The sequence below is a fragment of the Ochotona princeps genome, chromosome 9 (genome assembly GCF_030435755.1).
Source record: "Ochotona princeps isolate mOchPri1 chromosome 9, mOchPri1.hap1, whole genome shotgun sequence".
NCBI classification, from domain to species: domain Eukaryota; kingdom Metazoa; phylum Chordata; class Mammalia; order Lagomorpha; family Ochotonidae; genus Ochotona; species Ochotona princeps.
The window spans coordinates 57,488,236-57,514,761 of record NC_080840.1 but is presented as its reverse complement, the minus strand read 5'-3'; the positions used below and the strand labels follow the sequence as shown (position 1 = coordinate 57,514,761).

At 38.7% G+C, this 26,526-nt stretch overlaps 1 protein-coding gene across 1 annotated transcript in view; it reads right to left on the bottom strand.

Moving 5' to 3' along the window:
* KCNB2 (potassium voltage-gated channel subfamily B member 2) overlaps positions 1-25,982 on the bottom strand; it is a 394,976-nt gene extending 368,994 nt beyond the window's left edge. Inside the window, exon 1 of the mRNA XM_004588042.2 lies at positions 25,326-25,982. Coding sequence (XP_004588099.2) covers positions 25,326-25,904 — 579 coding nt within the window. The 5' untranslated portion in view covers positions 25,905-25,982. The remainder of the gene's footprint in view (positions 1-25,325) is intronic.
* Between the last annotated feature and the right edge of the window lie 544 nt (positions 25,983-26,526).

Sequence of the window (26,526 nt, the reverse complement as noted above, 5' to 3'; positions counted from 1 at the left end):
CCCACATGGGTGCAGGGTCCCAAAGCTTTGGGCCGTCCTCGACTGCTTTCCCAGGCCACAAGCAGGGAGCTGGATGGGAAGTGGAGCTGCCGGGATTAGAACCGGCGCCCCTATGGGATCCCGGGGCATTCAAGGTGAGGACTTTAGCCGCTAGGCCATGCCGCCGGGCCCTCTACCATCAATTTCTAACCCAGGTCAGACTATCAAGGGATATATAGACAGATTTTAATATTTATAAACATTAGATATTTTTACATAAACACATATTTATAAACATTTATATATTTATAATGAATTGTGTATAACTGTTAAAAACAAATCTTTTTCAGTCCCAAACCATTAGTGTACCACTGAATGGCACTAATGGTGCAGCTCGCTGTTTGTCCACAGAGGCATAGAGAACTGTGCTTGTTGACTCATGCCTGAAACTGCACAGTCTTGAGGGATCTCTATGCCTCATCCCAATGCCAAAGAAATCTGATCCAATGAATATGATTCTAGCATTGGAAAAGCACACTTAGGAAGTGTTACATTCGTAAGAGGATTTTTTTTTTCTTTTTTCAAAAACTAGCTAAGAAGAGCTGACTGAATCAAAGGCATTTCCTAATGAAGAGGGTGAAGGATATGCAAAGTTCAAGGAAAAAACTCCCACAGTTTTCATATTTGCCTTTCCTAAGATGTGATCCAGACAATGTACCAAACACTGCCCTCTTCCTCTCCCTTGTGAATCCATTGTCAAACACCATAATTTTTACGTCTAAACTAAAGGATTTAGCTCACATAATCAAATGCTCAGCTGCGATTTTACACAGAAGCAGTTACCACTTAGACATCCTGAGAAACAGAATAAAGTCTACTATGCCTAAATGTTTGGTTTTGTTCTGGTCCTGACACATAGGGAATGGGAATGTGTTGTTTCTAGGACTTGGTGGAATACATTTTATCCTGTGCACATAGTGTATGGGTAACTTTCATTAAGCTTTTAAAAAATAAAATGCTAGGGCCCGGCGGCGTGGCCTAGCGGCTAAAGTCCTCGCCTTGAAAGCCCCAGGATCCCATATGGGCGCCGGTTCTAATCCCGGCAGCTCCACTTCCCATCCAGCTCCCTGCTTGTGGCCTGGGAAAGCAGTTGAGGACGGCCCAATGCATTGGGACCCTGCACCCGCGTGGGAGACCCGGAGGAGGTTCCACGTTCCCGGCTTCGGATCGGCGTGCATCGGCCCGTTGTGGTTCACTTGGGGAGTGAATCATCGGATGGAAGATCTTCCTCTCTGTCTCTCCTCCTCTGTGTATATCTGGCTGTAATAAAATGAATAAATCTTTAAAAAAATAATAATAAATAAAAAAAAATAAAATGCTAGTGTCATCTCTTGCACACTGCAAATACAACGTTACAAGATTTCACAGTAATGATTTGACCCAAAGCCACCTAAAGGTGTCACCTTTTTCTAGTCCTTGCTACCCTAACATGAAGGCTCATTATGCTCTGATAAAACTTACTTCTGAAAGGATTCATATTTCTCGGGCCATGTGGTGTTTATGTCATATGATATGCTGGTTACCATGGTGAAAAATGAGCTTTTCTTTTAAAAGAAGTAACTTTGCCCTTTTGCTCAATGGTATTGGTTCCTCTCTGATTCCAATGTTCTTTCAAAGAAGAACTAAAACAATAAAAGCAGCAGGAATCATCAAAGGAAAGCACCTCCACTCTTGGACTGCATTGGGTATAGTTAAATTTAAACAAAGCAGGCAGACTACCGCCATCTATATCTTACTTGTACATCAAAATCTAAAAAGGAAGTAACTCCAGTGTGAGTAAATTACCTATGGTTATCACGTCTCAGTCTTTTGGCTAAAATCAAGTGTGGATTACCTATGGTTAAAATTGCTACAGAATTTTGAAGAGAAAAATGAACAACTCTGAGTGTTTGCGGGTTCAAATGGAGTTTAATCTAGAGATTCTCAAAAATTTCTCTTGTATTACTTCCTTAATTTTCTGCAGCCTCATTCACTATACTGAAACAAAATCTATGGATACTTTCACTTACTTACACATAAACCTTTTAAAAATTACTCATTTAAGCACCTAGTTATATAAGAGAGGTAAGAGGGAATAAATCATAATAAAGTGATCTATATTTCTATAAATTTAAGTGTGCAGGGTAGACAACCAGAACACAATGTTACTATGCTTGCCACTGGTTCTAGAGTCAGCATGAAACAGCAACCGCAAATGTTTACTGTTACTCAAATACCATGAGCAGTATTGCAACTGATGCATGATCTATAGACATGCTGATCATGCCTATAAGATTCAGAGCAAAAGCGAGTACAAGTGTTTTAAATTTATACTTCAGATGTATTTCTGAAGAAGTCAGTGCTCATCAAGAAGGAGTTTAAAGTATGTCAACAGGGTTCAGCTCAGTAGCCTAGTGGCTAAAGTCCTGGCCTTGAATGCGCCGGGATCCCATATGGGCACCATTCTAATCCTAGCTGCTCCACTTTCCATCCAGCCCCCTGTGGGTGGCCTGGGAAAGCAGTCAAGGACAGCCTAAAGCCTTGGGACCCTGCACTCGCATGGGAGATCCAGAAGAAACTCCTGGCTCCTTGCTTTGGATTGGCTCAGCTCTGGCCTTTGTTGCCATTTAAAGAGAGAACCGTCTCCTTGTATCTGTAGCTCTGCCTCCCCATCAAAAAAAAATTTTTTAAATAAATTTTTTAAATAAAATAAATTATGTCAACAGAATAAAGTCCACAATCATTATAAAATTTGGCTGTATGCATGGCAGGAGGCAGAGGATGCCAGTTTACTTCCCAAGTGCCAAAAGTTCTACCACACACATGCTGCCTTCCCCCACACGCCACCTCCCAAGACAGACACAAACCTTGCCACTGTTCAGGTTGAATCAAAGGGAAAATGTATGTTGAAAACCTGAATATACTTATTTTATTAGTTTCCCCATCCCACAAACTTTGACTCAAAGCAGAGAATTCACATAAAATCCAAAATTGCAAATAAATCTACATGAATCACACTCACCCATTTACTTGTCATGACCTGTTCCATAGGTTCTGAGGAAGTAGCAACACATACTTACACATTCAGACGTCACCTAATGTCTGGGCCTGTAAGAAACGACCTGTTGGTGCTGTCCTTGGTCGGTCTTTCAATTAGTTATCCTCTCTCTGGTATTGAGTCTTTGGGCCTCAAAGTTATTGGTATGATTTCTTCCTATGTACTGCTCCCTTTGGGTAGAACTGTATGCACAGCAATTCAGTCCAAAGAATCTGGGATAAGTTTATAGTTTCAAGACCCAGGTCAGCCTCTGGTCAGTCAACTCTGTGAGTCATGGTGTGTTTCTTAGATTGTCTGTCCAACTGTTACCTCACCTGTAGACTGTGACTGAAAAGAAAAAACACTGATCTCATATGGTTGTTACGATGACTAAGCGAGTTTACAGGACAGGGCCTAAGAGTGTTAGCCATTATCATGGGTCCTAGAATCTAAGGCAACACAGAAATATTCACTAATCTCTTCCAGCATGAAAATATCCAGTCTTGTTCTTGAAAACCTCAGGCTCGAAGAAATCTTCAGACTGTAAAATTATTAAGTATAAATTGTAGCACCATGCACATTTATGAGCAAGATAGGATGTTCAGACATGAAAGATATGACCATGTTTCCAGAGCCAGTTCTGTTCTAGTCCAAAAACCAAGAAAATTGCTTTTCAGTAAATGTATTATTCCCTGAAAACAGTAGGAAGTGAAACTCACTGCTAACTTTTTCCCCTGAATGTAGATGGATACTGACATCCATTTTCCTTTGGATTTTCAATGAATAATTTCAATAAAATGAACTCTGGCTCTGGCTCATGAGGAACATTAGACTATTTCTCTTCATTTAATCAAGATATAACAACTTCAACAAATAAAAAATAACCTATTTCAACCTATTGTGGAACTTATATTTTTAATATTTATACTAAAAACTACCTTAATGTATTCAAAGGTAAAAAATGTACTCAATCAATTTTTCATAACCACAATTTGTAGAAAACCTATTATGTTCTTATCACTGAATCAGAGCAACTAATATTGTGCTAAAAGATATAATTCCCAAACTCAAGAAGTTTTTGGCCTTGAGGCAGACAGACTGACCCACACAAACAGTTATTTAGTGCGAATGAACATCTAATCTAGATGCAAGCTATTGTTATCATCCATGCTTGATGAACAGCTGTATAAAACAGTCTTACAAAATCAACAGGCTACAAAGTCAAAGATTTGTCATTTATCCACAGACCAGCCAACAGATACTGAATCAATTCTACCCCCCCCCCAAATTTTTTTTTCTTGACAGCAATGCACTGTATAACTTAGACAAACAGAAATTGAAGATTCCATTCTTGCTTTCTGTATTTCATGATTTAATAAAATCTCAGCAATGTCAAAAAGAGGCTTGAAAGTACCTCACAACCTGTAAGAGGATAATATATTTTAACTTCTCTGTAGAGCTCAAGGGTGACAGCTAGGGAAGTAACTAAATGGCCACTAGAAGTGACCTTGTCCTAGAACTGAGGAGGCTTTTAAAAAATTGTGATGTAGTTGAATTGTTGACTGCAATTTTTCCTCCTTTTTTAAAGGATTGTTTATACTGTCTTGACAGCATGGATGACACAATTACTCAAAGCAGAATTTGAACTTTGGAAATGCCTCTATTTTTGTTATTTAACCTCTCTGAGCTTTAGTTTTTAATCTTTCCAAGTAAAAATGACGACATTCAACTCACAGGGTTATTGTGTGGCTGAAACAAGATAATGTGGAAAGTATCATGGTAGACAATCGATGTTTGTCTCTTTCCCACACGTCTCATCTTTCTGCATTACCACACATAATAGTCCTGTATTGGCTTAGTTCTTTCCTACTAAGAGCTGTTCTTCTGTGACTAGGTAAAGAAATATTTTTAAATGTTCAGGGCTGGCATTTGGTGTACTAAGTGGTGAAGATGCTCCTATCCTATATCACAGTGCCTACATTCAAGTTCCAACTCCACTCTGAATTCCAGCTTTGGACAAGCCCCAGCCACCTGCATAATTGAAGTTAACCAAAGATCTCAGATGAGAGTTCATTTACTGTGTCTGTTTAATACACTTATTTCAAAAAATGTTAATCAATAAACTGTGTTGAGTCTTTTGTGAGCTATTTTAATTATCTCAGAACATATATAACAAATATACAATAGAGAAATCTTAATGAATTTTATCAGAATCCTTAATGGTAAATAAAAGCAACTACAAATGGAATCTTTTCCTTCCTCAGAGACTCTCTCAAAGCAAACTGAAGCACAGTAGCTGGCTCTATACTGGTAATCAATTCCAGGATTTCTAAACAGTGAATTTTGCAAGTCTTCTGTTCTGAGGTAAATGAATAGGAGACAATCGCAGTGGGTGTCCCTTCTGGTAAGCTTGGGGCATCTGGCAGTGTGGACATTTTCTTCTCCTCCACACAGAGACACATCAGTTTGTCACTTTTCAGGAATGCTAGTGGGTTAATAAGAGTCTGCTCAGAATGAGAGAGGACATAAGACACAGCAATTAATTATTGGAAAAGATCTGACTGATAGATTTGCCATAGCCTTTTAGATGCTCCAAGCCAACGCCTTTTCAAACTGTCAGTTTCCTCTTTAATTTTTCAAAATATAGATCTAAAAAGATCAAATGACAAATTTAAGCAAATGTCAGCTGCCAGTATTTTGATGAAATAAGGTATTTTCCAAACCTCCTCAGAAAAATCCAATAGAGTTCTGTTACCAAAAAATCAAACTTCATCATAATTTTTATATGTAAAACCCTAGGGATTTTTACTTTTTTGCATCATTGATATAACTTCTGACTTTAAAGAAAACATCTGAAAGCTAAGACTTCGTGCTTAGTGTCACAGTGTAACATCAATTTGAATATTAGAAACAGAGCAAATGAATCAAGAAACTCAGTCTTCACAGAGTATAACATGTAACTGGGGAAATAAATACCTATCTGCAGAGAACCCAGTTAAGAAGGAAAAGCTAGATGGATGCACAACCATTTTTAGAAACTGTAGCAGCATATTTTTATGAATAATGCCTGGGGAATCATATGCACCTTCCGCCCATGTTACTCAGGAGTTGTTTACAAAGCTCACTGCTTCTCTTGCCTATACTCTGCCACCTGACCAGGGATAGAAACTAATAATAGCAGCAACAACAGACCCCAACTTAGTGCTTACCATTTGCCAGGTATTATGCTAAGCTGTGTGACATGTATTAACCTATCCCCAGCAAGCCCCCATCAGTCATGAATGTGACCTCTCCATGTCAGACACAAGGTACCCAAGGTAAGCAGGCTGGAAGGAGTCTGGCAGATTGTTTTTAAATCAAAACTATGATCTGCAGGAGTGAGGCCCAAAGTTCCCTCTAAATTACCTTACACCCTTTGTCATAATTCAGAGAACAAAAGCAAGGGAAAGTAGAAAGACAGAAATGGAGCAGATTTTTTAAAAATCTCTAACAACTCCAAATCTGAACTCCAGATGGTAGTTCTCATCAACAGCAAATAGCCACAAAGCACATGTCAAAGCATTTTCCATGACTGTAAACAATATTAATGTCTAGGATCATGTCTCACCACACATTGAATAATGTTCCTTTATTTAAAAGATTATTTTTATTTTAATTGGAAAGTCAGATATGCAGAGAGGAAGAGAGACAGAGAGGAAGATCTTTCGTCCATAGATTCACTCCCAAGCAGCCACAATGGCTGAAGCTGCACCAATGCAAAGCCAGGAACCCAGAGCATCTCCTGAGCCTCCCACGCAGGTGAAGGGTCCCAAGGCTTTGGGCTCTCCTTAACTCCTTACCCAGGCCACAAGCAGGGAGCTGGACGGGAAGTGGGGCTACCGGGACACTATCCAACACCCATATGGGATCCTTGCTCATGCAAGACGAGGACTTTTGCCACTAGGCTACCAGGTTGGGCCACAGAGTACTATGCCTTTTAACACAATGGAAGCATCACTATTTAACTTGACCAGTAAATCAAAATTCCATTTTTTTTTACTATAACATTTTTAAATAACATACAGAAAAACCAAACAGGAATTTCAAAACATTTGACATTTGAGATACATCTTATTTATTTACTTCCATTTATTTAAAAATCAGAGAATCATGGAGAGACAGAGAACACCCATCTCTGGCTCACTCACCTGATGTCTGCAATAGCATGATCTGGACCAGGCAGAAGCCAAGATCCTGTAGCTCAATGCAGCTCTCCCGTGTAGGGTGGCAGGGACCACAGTGCTTGCCACATAGTCTGCTACCTCCCAGGGTGTGCAATAGAGGTTAGGAATGAGGTTAGAATGAGGTTAGGAAACAAAGCTGTGACTCAATCCCAGGCACTGTAATAATGGGATGGGGCACGGCAAGTGATGTCTGAAGTGATGCACCAAATGCCTCCCCTTAACTCAGACTTTCTATTCCATTTCCCAGCAAACTTTCTGAAGTCCTGTTGTTTACTGAGGGAAATGCTATGTTCCTATTCAGGGGATGATATTACTGCTTTATAATTTTTATATATTTTTCTTTACTGTAAATCATGAATGCTATTTATAGTTTAATTAAAATAAACTAAGAAAACGTAATTTTCTTATATATTCAAACAACAAGAGAAAGAACTGGATCCGCCGAAAAGCTGAGATGTAGAAGACCTTCGCCCACAACATGCCTAACTGAGTTTCCCTCTCCAGGCCAGGGACAAATGAGTGCTAAGCATTTGCTTGAATTTGTATTTTTCCACATCCATGGAGTTCAGCAAGTTTATCTGTGCCTGGCTTTTCCTGTTTGTTTTGTACCTGGATTTGTCTATTTGTCTTCTCTGACTTAAAAAAAAAAATCCTCTTTAGATGCTTTGAAAAAGGTAAGTGGATTTGTCTGTGTCTAGTTTCACTTTTCTCTGAACGCTCCTCTTCTTAGACAACACAAAACAAAGTTAACTAATAATAAGAATGGCTGAAAAAAATATATCAGTACTGGCATTCTTAAGCTGTCTGATGCTCAGGAAAGTGATATTGTTTTAGAGATATTCTACGGATGTAATATTAAAATGTAATTCTGGACAATTTTCTCCACAATTATAAAAGTGTGTAGTTAGAAAGATGTATCTATACACACCAGTTTTAACATGAAAGAAATAAAACATAGATTATTACAGGTGAAAGAACAATATAATCACTCCTCCAATATAGTTTTACTACACTCACTCATCCTGTATAGTTTTACTATGTAATCCCCTCCTAAGGTTTAATTTCAGTACTGAAATACTAACAATGGAGGAAGGTTGCCACCACTTGGAATTCTCCCAAGACTTCCCCCCGAAAAAGAGGGGAAAAGCCCTGAGGAAAGCTCAAGTTCTCAGGCTCTGAAAGTCCTAACGTAAGTGAGGCTCACTGCATTGCCATTGCCAACAGGGCATCTCAATTCCTATGCCATTAATTAACAGTTAGGACTAGACTAGAGCCTGGAGTAGCTCTCCGGTCAGCAGTGTCTCTGACCTCTACCCACCGATAGGAGCCAACCCTCCTCCAATGTTCAAAACCAAAACCTTCCCGGGCCTTTACCAAATGTTCCCCGGAGAACAGATTCACCCCACATTGGGAACTACTTCTGACCAGACACACTCCCCCTTCTTCCTCAAACCCTCCCTCTCCTGTGTCCACAGTACTCAATCAACGTGACAGAAATTGGTTAAATAAAACTCCCGTGGTAAAGTTTTACCTGGAAACCCTATTTAAAGTAGAACTACCAGTCTACAGGTATTACTTAATCTGGCTTCTTGCCACTTATCCATATATAACAGAACAAGAGGGAGGAAGGAACACAAAGAGCTTCACTCCTAAAAAGCTGCAACAGCCTAGTTTAGCCAGGTTGAAGACAAGAGCCCACAAAAATCCCACCCATGTCTCCCAGCCTAAGCCTTGGGCCGTCTTCCACTGCCTTCCTAGGCACATTGGTAGGGAGTTTTATTGGATTTGAAGATGGCAGAGCATGAACCAAGGGCTCTGCTCTGACATGGGATGTCAATATCACAGCAGGCCCAACCACACTTCAAAATCCTAACAAATTTTAAAATCTGATATTTTGATTGCAAAATAATTCATGGGGAAATAAATGCTATGTTAAATTCGTGTCTCATTTTTAAGTTCAAAACATGCGGTTCGTGATTTAAAAAAACCTTGAAACCGGTTATTCTCTAGGAATAATATTTTAGTAGCCATTCCTTTGTTATTTGAGCATTTTCAATAAATTCAGGAGTTTTTGAGGTTCAGCATGGACAGTTTTATGACTGAGACTACATTTATGTTGAATCCAATATTCCCTGAGCCAAATAATCACTTGCAATAAAACATATTACTGTTAATGCATCATAATGACAGGGTTCTACAAGGTCAATGATCTGTGTTCAATTTCATGCCCTACAAACAGACACTCAAATAAGAAATATGAGCCAGTGAGTCCAACCTGAAAGTGCAAAGTACAGTCTTCAAGGCAAAGGCACTGTTTGTGAACAAGAATAGGGTTTTTTATAGCCACTCAACTTGCAAACAGTTATATTAATACCCATGATTAACACAATGGTAACCATCAGGAGACAGAACATCTGAATACAAATGTCACATGATGATCAAACACTGAAATAAAAAAGCTCATTCTTTTTCATTTTCATTTTTTCCTCTAACATGATCCATTTACAAAAATGTGGGCTCATCAAGATCTAAATGTATATTTATACTTCAGATTCTATTTACCTAAAATATAATTTCAATGAAAATGTGGACAAATCAATAAACATTAATCTAATTAGCTACTCTTAAAGGGTTCAATTCCAGGCTAAAATGAAAAAGGAATTTATTACCTTCATCTATAAATAGATATTGTCATTCATCATCCATTAATTTTACTCATATTATTACTGAAGAACAGAAAATATTTATGGGAAAAAATTCTTTGTGCTGGTTCAAAATGAATTATTTTAGTAACATAATATACTCTGTGTGCATGAGTCAAAGGGATTCAGTTAATTCATTTAATCTTCACAATAACTGATTTATGTACAAACCAGGATCTTTCTTGTTATTCAGTTGAAAATTTTGAGTCTTAGCAAAGTTACCAAGGTGGATAAGTAGGAAAGTCAGCTTTCTTCCCCAAACATTTCTTATAGCCCTTGAGACTATGCTTCTTGGCACTATGTTGCTCTACTTCCTAACAGTTCCCACAGAAGCTGACATGCACAAGCCAAAACCCCATCCTGCATCTGATCCCCCGGGTGAGTTCAGATTCATGCAGGCCTCAAACTGGAGTGGTATATGACCTTCCTGACTCCTCCTGCTCAACTCCATGACTGTACACCAGAAAGGTCATAAGAAGTGGTGCAGATATTTGGGGCAGCAATTAAGATGCCATTATCTTATTTTGGAATACTTGGTTTCAAATCCTGACTCTGTTCCCAATCCTGGCCTCCTATAAGTAGGTACCCTGGGAATCAGCAAGTGATAGCTGAAGCAGTTGGGTCCCTGCCACTTAGGTGGGAGATCCAGATTGACGACCTGCCTCTGCTTGGGTCTGTCTTTCTTCTGTCCCAGATGTTGCAAGCAGTTGGGGAATGGATTAGCAAAATGGAGATCAATGTCCTCACCCATCCACCCCCCATATATGCCTTTCAAATAAAATAGACATAAAAACATTTTTTGAAACATTTGTGAGAAGTAAAATTAAAAGGTGTTTATTTAGAGGAGAAAAAATACTTAAAATTCATGCATGTGAAGTGTCTTCAAAAAGTTCATGGAAACATTTAATATGAAAAAAAGTACACGTGGATTTTGAAATGGTTTGCATCAAATTAAATTTACTTTGCAAATCCTTCTTTCCATTAGCCTGAAGCACACTTCTATTAAGGACTTCTCTGATGCCTCAACAACCTTAACCCCTTCATTTTGCCTGTTTATGCTTCCCCTAAACATTTTCTGTTTCTCTTATTTGATTTCCCTTCATTCACATAGCCTTTCTCTAACCGCTCAAATTTGCAAAGTTAGATTCCTCCTCTGAAATTGCAAATACCATACAAAATGGAAATTTCAAAATGTGCTGCTCCATAGATTGAGGGCATTTTCTGATCATTTTATATCTATCAATTTTGTCCCACATAAAAACTTTTCATCTCTTCAAAGATTATGTTTTCTATGGTGGGTGCACAGTTATCATAACTGAAAACATTTAGATTGCAATAATAATGTGTTGCTCAAACTGAAAAAACTGAGATATGATTGTGTCAAAGAATTTTACAAGTAAGAACAACTTTATTCTTAATTACTATCTTATTAAGATTTTAGAAGACATATTTAAGACTTATGTATAAAGTAACTACACCTTTGAATAATAACCTTATGAATTACTAAACTAAAAGGAAAATTTCCTAGTAACCTGGAATTTTAACAAGGACTGACTAAACTGCTTTCTGAAAGACTAATATTATCTGAAATAGCAGAATAATGTTTGAAGCAGTAGATGACCCAGTAACATGATAGGAAACACATTTGAAAAAAATAAATCCTACCAAAAAATGCAAAAGTTGCTTTACAGTATAACAGAAGTAACTTCTACAAATAATTATGATTCTTTTACCTTTTGTTGTAAAAATAAAGATACTTCTCTCCCCTTTTCACACTATACCATTTAAAACTTACTTTTCAGATTCTCCTCAAATCTCTACAGCAAGACCCCATATTTGAGCTCTGTCTTGATTCAAAGCCTAGATCTCTTTCCATTTGTAAGTTAACCTAATAAGCTAACCCTGCGGTAGAGTTCTTTGGGTAATCTAAACCAATACAAATTCTTCTTTCTCATATATAGTTCTCAATAATTACCACAGCATATGCTGGGAGTAGATATCTGGACTTAGAAAAGCAGCAGCCTAAATAGTCCAGGTTCTTTGAGTCCACCCTAGAAACAGTATGTCCCGTAATGCTGTGGTCCAGTGATTCACACAGCCCCAGAATATAAAAACCAGGTTTCTTCATAGGGTCTCTCAGCAGCAGAGCAATTTGGAGCACATACAGGTAAGATTCCATCCATCTTACACATTTTTCTGGAACCAGGGACCAACTTGCCCTGAATCCCAGACTTCTACTAAGATCACTTTTCTGTAAGTAGTAAATCTATGACACAAGACTTTGTGGTGAGCATGGGTATTCTACCTCACTAGCTTCAGGGCACTTGCTGATCAATGCATGGTGCCCCTGCTTCCAGAAACCCTACATGGGCCCAAGGTCTCCCAAACTGTGGGTTGGATGGGAAGAAATAATTTTCTCTTTCACTATAAGTTGTAGAAGCACTGCCATCCCTGGGGGCCACAGCAAGTTCTCCTCCAACCACCTGCACACTGGCTACATTTTGCTGATAACAACAGTTCTCAGAACCCACAGTTCAGTTCACAAAATGAGCAAACCTAGCAGCACAACAAAGCATCTGAAAGACTGCCTTTCAGCAATACCTGATTCCTTCGCATAAACTCCATGGCATACAGAGCAACCCACACTGCTATTGTAGATGGAGAATTTATAAAACGTAAAACCCACATCTGCAGCTCTCAGCCTATTTTAAAGTCATAAAGCCTTTTCAAACCAATAAAATACTCAGATTTTTTAGATTTTCTAAAACAAACCCAGCATTAGCCAAGTCTAATCACTTGGATGTGATACTCAGCCTTCACCTAAATGGTTTAATCGTCACAGAGAAATAGCAATATTGTGAAACATTTAATCTTGCTGTTATTTCTGTATCTCCATGTTATTTAGTAGTAGATATGAGTATTTCTGGATGTGTCCAAGACTGTGCAAAGAATCAAGAATTGAAGATAAAGATGATAGTCTGATTCCTCAAGATCTATAACTAGCTGAGAAGACAGGGCAGAGAAAAGGGAAACAGAGGGAAGAGATTGGGCCAGGTGGATAACAGAGAAGAGTGTCCTTAAAGCTGAGACATAGAAGGGACCGAGCTTAGCAAAGGGTGTCCCAGGTCAAAGAAATAATGGTGCTGCCCAAGATGTGAATGTGCCAGGGTGGGCAGGTATAGCAATGGTTAGTATATAAATCACCCTTGTACTTAACAGAAATAGGAAAAATGATGTTCTTTCCAGATGAACGTAGTTATGTTACAATAACACTTGATGAGTGCAGTGAATAGCCTGTTTAGAATATGACCCTGTCTTCAAGAATGGTTGCTAGGAAAAGGAAAAAGGTTTACTGCATTTGAGGAGTAGTAAATAAAGCATGCAGTTGGGTAATAAATGGCGAGAGATGTTTGTTGCAATGTGAAGGAGTCTAAACAAGAGTGCAGGAAACGGGGGCCCAACTTGATATTTCTGTTTTTCTGCTCTATAATCTGTATTGATGGCATGAATGTCTTCTCATTTACATGTCGATATAAAAGCAGTCAGCAAACTATGTCCCCAAGGTCAAATCCAGTCAACCATCAAGTCTTGTTCCAACAACCCAAGCATGCCCATTTGTTTTTATATTACGTGGGCTACTTTGTTTTCCACAGTGGTGAGTAGTTCCGACAGAAACCTTAAGATGCACAAAACTGGAATTATTGGCTCTCTGGCCCTTTACAGAGAAAATCCGCCTCTCCCTGCTGTAAAGAATCAATATGAAAAATTTACAGGCTCTATGTACTGCACCACAGTAGATGTTCGCTACGCAGATTTGCCCTCTTACTTTTTCTGGAAGGTCATTTCTTATTATTCAGGGAACAACAGAATGGAACCACAGAGGGTAAGGTTCATTTTTTTTCCAGGTTGTGAGAAAATAACTGGTCACAGAACAAGAACCATTGTAAGAACCCTCAAGGGACATGAGAATGTGGGAGTCATGCCTTCACAGAAGGCAGAGTAAAGAGAAGCTAACCCAAAATTGTGAAAAGCAACTCCATCAGCTATCACTTAACCCCAACCTCTTTCTTTAGAGTTGAATTCATGTTCCAAACAAAGGGTTCTGGCATAGTGACAGCAAGGAGGGAATGGAAAACAAAATCAGCTTGAGTTCCCAGATGAGGGGAGGCAGGAGGTAGGTGAAGCTGCAGCTTCTCTCAAGGGAACAGAAAAGTGCTATTTAGATGTTGCTATTATAGAGCTGAGACAGAAAATCTACTTCTCAGACTCTGATGTTTAAGATAAAGAAAAGATACAATGTACTATCAACTAAAGACAAAAAAATGATGTCTGGATTTTAGGTGTTTCTTACCGAAAACAAGAGCTTGGAGGAAATAATAAAAATATTTCCTGGTTTAGGCTGAGTTGCAATGAAGAGGACGTTTTGGTATTTCACAAATACTTACTGGTGGCAGTACGGAGCCCTGGAGGACCTGTTCTGCACTAAAAGCACACCACAACGCCACCCCAACATAGCCACGTGAGAGAACTGTCATTCAACCTTCAGGCGCAATCATTTTCACATCCATAACACAGAAGTCCGTCAAAGATTTGGCACTTGCCAAATAACTCAGCAAAGAAAGGTAAACCCAGAATTCAAAACTTTTTTTTTTTAATTTGTAACATAATACTTCTTGCTTTTACTTCTTGCTTTCAGAACTTGCCACATACATATTGTTAAAATATGCCCATCAAAACAGTCTGCTACCTTTTAAACTACCTTGTGCTAATCAGTACATGAAAATGTGGAGGAGGGAGAGTATGTGTGGCCAGCATTTGTAAATAATCCCAAGGAATTTAAAATATTTATAATGGCTTGTGAGCTGTAATTTGAAAAATAGGGACCAGTAATTAAAGCATATTTTTCTCTGAATTTCTAAAATATTCACAACATAATTACTTAATTTGTATAGTAATTTTCACACCTGCTGGATTAATTTAAGATACACAACAAAAAGTACAAGATTTTTTACAGAGAAAATGCGGGATAGCAATTTCACATTTTCCTAGTTTACAGCCCACTAGTTCATATTTTTCTTATATTGGTTACATTGTCATTCCATTTGTGGTACAGCAACTTATCAACTTTAAAAAAAAAATCACAAAACTTCCCACCAACATTCTTCTGCCTTTAAGCTAAAAATTACACTAAAATGGAACAGGATGCTCACCCCAAGGATTTTAAACAGGTCCTTTGCTAGTTTGCCAAACTGAAAATTTTCATCATATTAAAAAAATACAGCTAATTTGTCATAGCACAAATCTATTGCTGTGTTTTGTGAAGAGTGACACTTATTTATTTCCCAGTGCAACTGAATTCTGCTTGAAACAAAATGTTCTGACACCGATGTACAAGTTAGATGGTCCAAAGTGAAATGTTGTCAGAGATAGGTGTGATTCTGACATTCAATATAAAACTTGATTATTAATAAACAAATGCAAAGAACCCATTTAATTCAACACGTGTCTTAGATGACACCAAACAACCACACTTCAATATCCAAAGCTGCCCTCTAGGTTTTATAATGATGAGGAAAATAATAATGACTTGAAAAACCAGGAGCTCTTTCACTCAGGCATAAATATCCTGAGATTCTTACAATCAAGGGACCCCATTCAGAGCTGAGCTGGGATTACTTGACCGTCCTTGGCATTGCCTTACTGTAGGTTAGAGGCAGCTATTTTAAGTGGCATTCAACACCTGTGGTTGCGTCAAGAGTGACTCAACAAGATAAGTTAAAGTATAAAATCCGGGGTGGCAATGACCTCTGGTGTCCTGAAACAAAATCCTGGGAAACTAAAGGAGATACTTGTATCTGTCTATTCTTGAATCCTTTGCAAGATTTCAAACCCAATTAAGGTATCACAAGTTTATATTCCAAATGGAATGTTTTAATCAGATGCCAACACCGTGTCTACCCTAAATTATCTAATGCATTTTAAGGTTTACTGAATTTCTCTGCAGGTGAGTACTTCACAGTATATGCTGCTCTAACAGAGAGATGTTAGTGTGTAAAAGTAACATGCATCTCAAAAGTTTACACTAAGATGAACAAACACAGCAATTCTTAGGTCATATATCACTCAGTAAGGACTTTTCCTATCTGATTCACTTATGCTAGATACAGAAAGTTGACTAAAAACATCACCTGCATTGATACACTTCAAATACTTGTCTTTAGTAATACCCAAAGGAATTCCTTTACTTAAGGCCTTGTAAAGACATTAAAGGAAATGATTTAAAGCAAGAACATCCATTTATCTTATGCATTAGCTAGGGAGATAAATTTAGATAAATACATTGCCAAAAATAAGTGATATATAGGCAAAATGTATGGGAACATTCCGATGTTAGTTGTTATTGTCTCCTGGAAAAGCTTTAGGGGAACGAAGCAAACATCTTCTGATTCCACTTTTTTGCTGCTTGTCTCTACATTAGTTACTACACTTCTCTGTGTCCTCCTGGTCCATGACTAGCCACTTAATTCCAGATTGATGATTCCTACTAAGGATGAAAAAAAAATGGCTGAGAAGTCTTGATTTATTCAAGCCCTTTAAAGTTCTCGTTGTAAACAATAAAGTCATCAACAAGAGTGGCCCAGAAGACACAGGGGAAGAACCTAAAGGGAAGGAGCCAGAAGCTGCTACTTAGGAACAGGAATTGCAGCTTGCCTCCAATTCCGACAAGCTATGCCACAGCCTGGGGACACCTTTATCCTTCTCTGACCCACTGCAGATATAGACATGCTTTAATGGCCAGTGCAGCTGATGGTGAACAAGAATAATTTTCAGGTTACCTGTTACCTCAAAGAGCTTCTATATTCTATCTGGAATATACAGGTATGGTATTTTTGATAGGGATTATGTCTTCAGAGTTCTACAAGTTTCTACTATAATCTGTCTTGTAAAATGCAGTGATGTTTCATGAAAACTACTGTATACAATGATAACAAGAGAAAAAAAACTGGGTTAAACTGAAAGCACTGGGTAGTGTGTTAAAACTCATTAACTATCAAAGTAGAAATAGACCGAGCTCACAATATACATAATTCATATATGTATGCCTCAGAACACTATGGGTTACAAAATGTGATGGAACACTGTAGTTATTTCTCACAGGGAACTAAATAATCAATGTTAAAACAATGTACAAACAAAAACATGTTGTAATACAAAATTTCCTCATGAAGTATACTTTACTTCCTGCTTTTTTATTTTTCCTGTTTCTTTTTGGAAAACATAATTAATTAATTAAAATGTAGAGTGACAGAGAGAAAGATAGGGCAAAGGAGGAAGTGAGGGAGACACAGAAATATTGAGAGATCTTTCACACACTATTTCTGTCTTCAAATAATCACAACAGATGAGGGTGAGCCAGGCCAATACCAGGGTACCAGAAAACTCTACTTGTGGCTCCTCTGTGGGTGGCACAGATCCACTTACCTGGGCCCTAAGCTGCTGACTTGCAAAGCATTTTGAAACAAAGTTGAATCAGCAGTGAAACAGTCAGGACTTGAACCAGTGCTAAGATACAGGATGCCTGTCTCACAAACAGTGCCTTACTCATTGCACCACAATGTCTGCTCCAATAGCTACTTTTCTTCTATGTAACCATGTTTTGATCAAAAAGTCATTTTTATTCTTGTTATTTCTTTTAGACCCAATCTTGTTAACTATTTTGCAAGCATCTTTCTTTGTCAGAGTGGTTTAAACTGAGTCCATAAGTTGAAGATAACTTATTTGGGGTCCAATAGTGATGTCCACTAGAGGTGAATAGGTAAGTTTTTTTAATTGTAAGGACCCTTTAGCTAAAAATCAAAGTACAATGAAAAAATATGATAGTAATTTGAAATTAAAATCACATGAAGAATTCTACATAAAAATATGAAGCATTTCCTAGAGTTATTGTGGTGATTCACAATATATTTCTCTGGATTCCACTTACAGTTTCCCTTTCATTATTCTCTTTGGATGAATTAGTATATGTATTTCTAATTAGCTGCCTCTTGTGGAACAAGGTAGAAATGTAGAGGAATTAAAAATAAATAGAGTGCCACAATCTTTTTATTTTTGATGATTTGATTTATGCTGTACTTAACATTAAAAAATAATAACTACTAAAAATAATAACTATGTAACAGTCAATAAAATTTAAGTTAGCATAACAAATATAATTATATTCACTAATGATACATAAATCTTCCCTGGGGAAAGTCATTTAATCTCATGCTATATGGCAAATTTTTCTGGAAAATACTGGTGACATCTCGTTTTCAGTTTCAATGCAGTTTAATCACTACAGCACAAGGCTGATGGACAGTACACATATGATGTAACAATTCATCAATACTTGTAATGGATGACTTGGGATCTACATGCTGCAAAAGAAAGCTAAAGGGTAAGATACCAAAAAATGGATGTGAGAATGACTAATCATTTCTTTGAGGAATCAAAGCATTTTCAAGCAGGTATTAGAAAAATTTAAAGCAAATCTTACTAGAAGACATAAATGCTCCAACTAAACAATATCTGAGAAGACTGTCTGAGGTCAAAGCATATGCATCATGACAATGTTCCCAAATACTCTAAGCATTTAGAAAGGATTTTTCTTCCTCTTCTTTTTTAATGGGGGATAAAGCTCAGATAACAACTCAATCAAAAACATTATTCAAATCCTTCACGAATCTTCCAAAGAGTTAAATATTGTGACCATTCCATCATAATACTTATGCCTACCTAAAAGTTTCTCACTAGAAATAAAGAAAACAAATCTGTTAATAACCAAAGCATTGCACATGGATTTTCAAAGTCAACATATTTAAAGACTGTCAATGCATTCTGTTTTGTGATAACACTAAGTACTGTTCAAGGGACTCCTCTGAAAGGACTTCTTTGAAAATGATGACTACTTGCAGAAGTTAAATCAATTGTGAAAAGAATCTTAATGCCTTCTTTTAATATTAATGAAAACCAATTATTTATTTTAAAGAGACGGAAAGCAAAAAGGGAAATGAAAAGAACATGATTTTTGAGTAATTTAGAGTGTTCACATGGTTTATTGCACAAACTGGGACATATTTAAAAGCGAAAGAGAAAAGCAAGTGCCAATATCATCTCCCAGAGCATGCAAACCAAGGCTTATGTACGCACAGTATGAGTTTTACAGCCTCTTGCATTCTTGTCCTTCTAATCCTGATCAAACATGTCCAAGAGAGCAAACAGTTGGCTTTCAGGGTGCCCTTTCAGGGAAAGCAGAAAAGCACAAAAATGCATCATGGGTGTTTTCCTTAAACTCAGAAACAGGGCCATCCGAGCTTTAGAATGGAATGTTTGGAATAATTTTAAAACAATCTTACTTTAGATTCTGTTTTGAGGGTTTTTTTTTTAATTTTTGCATGATTTTCATTTCTGAAATATTTATTTGCTTATGTGTTTGCATAAGAGCAACCAATTTCACGTATTTCAGATCTACAAGTTTAAGTGTACAATGATGCTTCCTCTATCCCTTGCTCCCATTCTCCTGCTCCCTTCCTGTCTTATTTTTCTTTCAATTTTTGCAATGACTTACTTTTAGTGTGTTTTTTTTTATGCCCAATTTCTTCCCAGTTTTCAGTCTGTTAGCCTGCATGAACAGTATCTTTTAAGAAAGGAAGAAAAACAGGCCTGAAAGCCACACCTCCACAGGCTGGCTAAATTTTTTAAATTTCTACCTCCTGTGAGTACTCCTGAACTTTCACGCTCTGCTGTCAGAAGGGTACCAACAGCTTAATCTGTACAGCAGGGATGCAGAGAGGAATAAGGTAAACAAGCAACACAGCAACAGCAGGCCTGGCACGCTAATTAGCTGCTGCCCGGAGCCTAGATGGGAATTAGAGGACGGCACCCTAAGCAGAGGCGCCTCCACGCAGGGAGGTTTTTCTGTGTGCTCACATTGCACTGACTCTTCTTTTTGGTAAACTTTTGGCACACATTTCTCTTTGCTATTGCTACTTTTATTTTTCATTACTAAGAAAGTCATCAGAATGAGAAACACAGAATGTCGCATCCCAGAGCTGTTCACTTGACTGCCCATATATCTACAAGCAGAACATGTAGAGGTTTTGTTCTTGAACTGAAAAGAAATCATGGTTCTGTTCCAATACCTTTTTTTTTTTCATTCAAACCATTAGAATAATTGGTCCACCTACTATAAATAGAATGAGAATGCTATGCCTTCTTTCCTTCTTGATGAGCACACAGTCGTTTTTGTGTCATTTTGAGCTATTTTCTTTTTTCTCCTTTTTTTCCCCTATTTCTATGGCTTGAAAAACCCACACTCTGGCTTGGTTGAGAGAGTGTGGCTTTCAAGGAGACATCAACAGCAGGGCAACCAAGCTATGCCTTTCACTGGGAAACCCTGATTTGGACTCCTGGGAGCTAAAAATCCAGAAAAATTATCCCTTTACCAGATCCCTGATTCATCCTTGGGTGAATCCCTTCCTGTGCTTGTTTTAGGTGCTGTGTTCCACCTGCCAACATTAATAAACACATGCATGTGTGGAGAGCACAGGCCAGAGACAGGAAACATGGTGAGCTTCTTCCTGCTATTCCACTGGTTTTAAAGGGAAGCAGTGATGCTCCCAGAGGCAGAAAATTAGTTCTATTGGGGAGAGATGAAACCACTGAACACCCATGATCATTTTTATCCACCTAAGCACCTTACCTGACAAATGCTATCCCACTCCATTTTAAGTATCGCTTCTCATTACAGAGAATTTAAGGTTAACTTGATGTTTCTTTTCAGAAAGCTATTAAGAAAAACATAGCTTGAGAAGCATTTTTTTTTTTTGAGTCACTAATTTTCCTCTTCCCTAAGCTAAAAAAGAGCCACTTCCTGAAGATTCAAGATGAGAGATAGAAGGTAGACAACAAGGAGGAGGAAATGAAGGCATGGGAGCCTTTCAGGAAAATAAAGCCACTTTCTGAAAATGAGGGGAGGAGACAGCAAGAGAGACAGGAAAGAGGAAGGAAGGAAGGAAGGAAGGAAGGAAGGAAGGAAGGAAGGAAGGAAGGAAGGAAGGAAGGAAGGAGAGGAAGAGGTAGTCACAGAGCCAGAGCTGTTCATTTGACTGTCCACATCTGCAAGTACAACATGTGGAAGTTCTGTCCTTATACCTGCTCTAATATCTTCATTTTTGCAAAGTGTTAGAAAGAAACTGGAGAAGAAGAAGGGGACAAAGAGGAGGAAGAATGAAAAATACATACAAGGAAGTAGTAGCTGTGGATAAGCGAGAAAACTGAGAAGAGGAAAGCAGATAATGAACAACGTCCCTGCTTGACACCAGTACCACCCACACAAAGCTGCAGGTGGCTCTCCGACCTGGCTCAGATGACAGGAGTGAGTTTGCACAGCTTTTGCTTTCTGAAGTTCCTATGAGACACAAACTGCTCAATCTGGCTTCCTGTGCATTACGCTAAGTTTAGCCTGCTGCCCAACACTCTCCTGCACTCCCTTAACACTCATGCTCCTTCACTAAGGCTCTCCCAAGAGGACTCAGCCACACCTGTCCAGCACTGCCTAGACCTGGTTGCTTTGGTCTGTGCTGACCTTCTGCAGGGGTGCCTTGGGCATGGCTGATGAACCTAGTTTCCATCAGGTGTTGGATTGGATTGGGACCTGGATTGCTGTCCCACCTGAAAGCTGAGACTTCTGTATGTCACAGGATTCATCTTCCTTCAGTACTTTTAACTGCCTCTTAAGCTGAAGCCACATGCATGCAATACTTACAAGGGAACTAGCTAGTGCAGTTCCTTTGGCAAGAGGGCAAGGAAAAAAGAGAAAAATGTTACCAGCCCAGAGACTGGCTAAACTGTTCTGGTCTGGAACAAGTACAGAATCGAATCTGATTCCCTTCATTTCCGAGGAAACGGACAAGCCAGGTGAACCCATCTTTTGTCCTTGCACATTTCTGCGAAAGACATTCACACCACAGCTGCTGGTCCACATCCTGGCAACCCTGACCTACATCCAGGTTTTCTCCATGCTCATGTGGCTGGGTCACACATTCACAAACATCTTGACATTTTGCACGTTATCTCTACCTAAGAGCACACACAATGACCATGATTCATATCTGCGTCCCATCATTGGCTCTCACCATGCCTCAGAAAAAATGGGAAAGAACATTTTCTACCAGTCCTATCACTATGCTTTGAAAAGTTGAATTATATTTCATGGCTTCTTTTTGCATATGTGCAAAAATATTAATTGATGAAATTTAGATATTTCAAATATGCTACATTTTAAAAAAACAGATTTGATTCTGTTTTTCACTTAGTACACCAGGAAGTTCAAAGAATAGAAGTGGCTCCTTGTATGACACCAGGGGACATGCTCTACAAGAGCTGAGCTCTTAATTCCACAGTCATACCCAAAGACAAAGAATGACAGGTAAAGGGGCCTTGGGATGAATTGCATATTGTTGTGGATTCTTGTAGCCTGGACTGAATAATTATTATATAGTTGATTGTATAGTTCTAATTCAATGTTAGTGAATAGACATGTAAACTGATTATGAAACATGTGATAGGGTTAGTTTTTCCTTCTATGGATGTGACAAATAATCTCTTAACGTTTATGCCTTTCCTATCATGAATGTTAAAATATGGAGAAAACAAATATTTTTAATTATATGAAATCTCTTAAATCTATGTTTAAGATAACAGATTTTTAAATTCTGAAGAGAAGTTTGTCTCTTACCAAGTATCTAGTATGTATGTACACATGGAGCATATGTTCACTGGATTCTCAAACTGAATACTCAATCATTGAAAATCAGTAACAGAAACCAATATTCTCTCTCGAAGGCATCTTGCCTCCTTAACAAGCAAGGAAGAACACACAGAAAACATTCTTACAGCAGAGTTCCTCCAAGTGGCTGATGTGCTCACCTATCATATAGCAACAGTGACAGATACAGCACCATCCTTCTGCAGTTGCAATAAAGTCACTGTTTCTTACTCTGTGAAAATACTGTTCACACACATCTGCACCAACACTCCCTTTACCAAGAATTATTTGAGAAAAATAACAAGTTACTTAAGAGCACATGAAAAGGTATTGGCTTATGTAAGACATCACACAGAGCTATTTTTTAGCAGGTTCTAAACCTCAGAAAAATGAATGATACGTTCACTAAACTGCTATATAATCAAATATAAAAAAAAAACTTCTACAATATTTTGACAGAGAGAAAAACGTAGACTTTCAAATAAGCAAACACCAATCCTTTATGAACATTTAGTAAATAATCTATGTGAGGTAGGCAAGATTCATTTACCTTGATGAATAATTTGGAAATAATTTGACTGTTTATCACTACATAAAATTTCTTGAAACTAAGCATCCTTCAGCACTGGGTATGGTCTGTAGGCAGGTACCCATCAGTTCATACAGAATTTGAAGCAAGTTGAAATAATCTGATGCACAAGGGTATGCACTGGTGTTTTTAAATAGACTACTATCATCAGCATCAATACGTTATTAGAGATCAAGGGATGGCTGCTGCTTCTAGAATTTATAGATTAAGTGAACGCCCTCATGTGAGAGATCAGGTCACTGACCCTATTTCAACATTTCTAGAAATTTTTGAGAAAAAAATTGTAAAACTGTTTAAAACACTTTCTAAAAACAGTTCCTAACTTTAGATAAATAACAGTGTTTTGATGAACAAGTAAACCATATTAATCCTTCAAATTCTCACTGACCTAGCTATTTGTTTTTACACAGGTGGGACACTTCTTCTAGAACTTTTGACAGAGAAGTGATTTAACATTCAGTTGCTTACAGCCTTGAAAGAGTTGATACCACCACACTCACTTCAATCCAGACTCTTATCATATTCACATACAAAATTCACTTCATAGTTTTAGTAGTAACTCAAATGTATAACTAAACACTTGACACTGGAAAGTAGCCTTTTTCCACCCAAAGCCACCAAAATAAGGCATATCCATTTCCTTTTTGCAAGTAAAATAAAAGTAAACAAATTATTCACAACTACCCCCAAAAAACTTGCTTGGTATGCTCCATATACCACAAAATGCAGATTTCTTCACTAATTGTAACAGAAATACATTTTACCTCACTTACATTTATGTCCAATCTGAAAAGTAAGGTGCCCTTGGCATCAACCAGAAACAAAAGCAGACATCTCAACAGCACAGATAGAATTTTAGGATCATCTGCATCAGTGGCATGATTTACAAGATTTGTGTGTCACAGATTATCACGCAAAACCTTAATTTCTACTCAGTGGTTCGTGTAGCCTGTTCTTTGTTTCTGCAATCGCTACTATTTAGAAGAAAGGAGATATCTGCAAAAAGCCAGTTACCAAAATCATTCACAGCAAACCACTCTCCTTTTTCTCCGTTCTATACCATTTTCACCTATTATGCACCAAACATCAATACTTGGCTCCTACAGCTAAGAGCACTGCTTTGACTTTATACTTATCATTTATACTCCAATCCAGAACTAAAGATGAAAAGTAGTTTGGGCTGACTCAGAAAACCCCAGATAAAATGAAATAAACAATCACATACTTGAATTAAATGCTGAAATTAATAACAAAAGATTACTGAGGTTTACATACATGCAAGACAATGGGAAAACAGGAATTTTTCTTCACTAGGCAAATACTTCATGAAATCTAAATACTTTTTGAACACATGATACACCAACAGCAAGCAACATCGTTTTTAGAGTAGATTTCACATGGGGAATTCAACCACACACTCTGTCCATTGACTCATTCTTTACGGGTTTGGTAACACAGCTCCCCCTCCACCCCACACTCTGCTGGGCCCCAGCTTTCTGAGCTAAAAAGCGTCATGTTCTCTTTCTCTGAACCTCCAAAGAACCAGATCAGGACACACCCCAATATTAGCATCTTCTCTTTACTCAAGACAGCACTGTGCGCTTTGTCTTCTGCAAAATTCTGAGCCTGATGGGCCAAAGCTCGGGTTCTACATTCAACCTCCAAGCCACCAGCATGCTTTAGCACACAGAAACTCAGAACTGCCTTCTGTCCCTTTTCTCAGGCCTGTTCCTGCAAATAATGATGCTGAACAGAGGACAATACCATTTTATGACATCACACAGGAAGACTACTTGCTCTCCCTGCCAAAAAGATTCACATCAGATTATTTAGTTTGCTAGGTACACCTTAGCCCGCTATACTGAGAGAAGGAAGAAAACGGCACCCTCTGGGACTTGCGTGCCACCTTTTCTGACCGCTCAGGCAAGCCTCGCCCCGCTTTTCCTACCTTTGCAGCCACTGAGGAGTTGGGCTTCTCCAGCAAGTCCCACAGCTTCTTTCTTTTCTCCGGGCAGCAGGTGTTGTCGAACTCCTCCCCCTCTCGCTCTCGCATGGTCTCCGCCTCTCGCCTCAATTCTTCATTCATTTGCTCTTTCTTCTGATGGTACCTGGCTTGGCAGCAGGACTCCAGGTAGATCTCATCGATCCCCCAGTAATCAAGCTCTTGGCCGAAAGAGAGCGCACACATCTCTTCCATCATGTGGAGCTTCCCTGTCCGGTAGAAATTCAAGATGGACGTGAAGGCCCCTGGATGGCGATCGAAGAAGTACTCGTTGTCGCCCAGGTTGTAGTCGTCGCACACCTCCAGGAGGCTCTCGTGCGTGTTGCAGTCGCGGAGCTTGCCCAGCCGCGTCCGGGGCAGCCGGTCCAGCGTTCTCCAAAGGACCTCGTGGTTGAGGCCTCCTACGTTGATCTTCACTCTCCGAGAGCACGTTTTGCTCCTGATAATGTCCACGGGTTCCGGAGGAAGAGACAGGGTCGACCGGGAAGTCTTCCTGTTTAGGCCAGGAGGAGCCTTCTCTGCCATCTTGAACTGGACCAATCCACAGCACCACCGTGCTTAACAAATGAGGTCAGCTGAAGCCGTTTCTCTCTGGGGCAAGCATGTCCACCGACAGCTGGAAGAAAGCAACAGCCGTATGGTTACTGCAAATTTCCCTAGAGTACCTTTCTATTCCATGCCCTCATGCTGCTGTTAGAACCTGGAGCTATCCCGGGATGTCATGTTTTTACAGATAGATATCCTTGCTGTAGAAGAGGTTGCGTATGCCAAGTATACACTGTTGACAACTCACATATTTGTCTCCAATCCAGCTCTCTGCTCTGTGTCTAGGAAAACAGTAAAGGGTGGCCCAGCTGTCTGAGCCCCTGCCATCCACGTGAAAAATCTCCACGGAATTTTCAGACCCTGATTTTGGCCTTGGACCAGCCCCAACCACTGGATTCATTTGGGACGTGAAACAGCAGATGGAAGATTCTTTCTCCTCCCCATCTCTCCCTCCTTTCTCTTTCTCTGTGTGTGTCTCCCTTTCACTCTGTAACTATGTCTTTCAGATAAATTTTTTTTAAAAATGCTTTAAATAATTGATCAATTCCTTTTTTTCCATAAGAAAGCTGATCAAAGTAATGAAATGCATAAATAAAGTTAG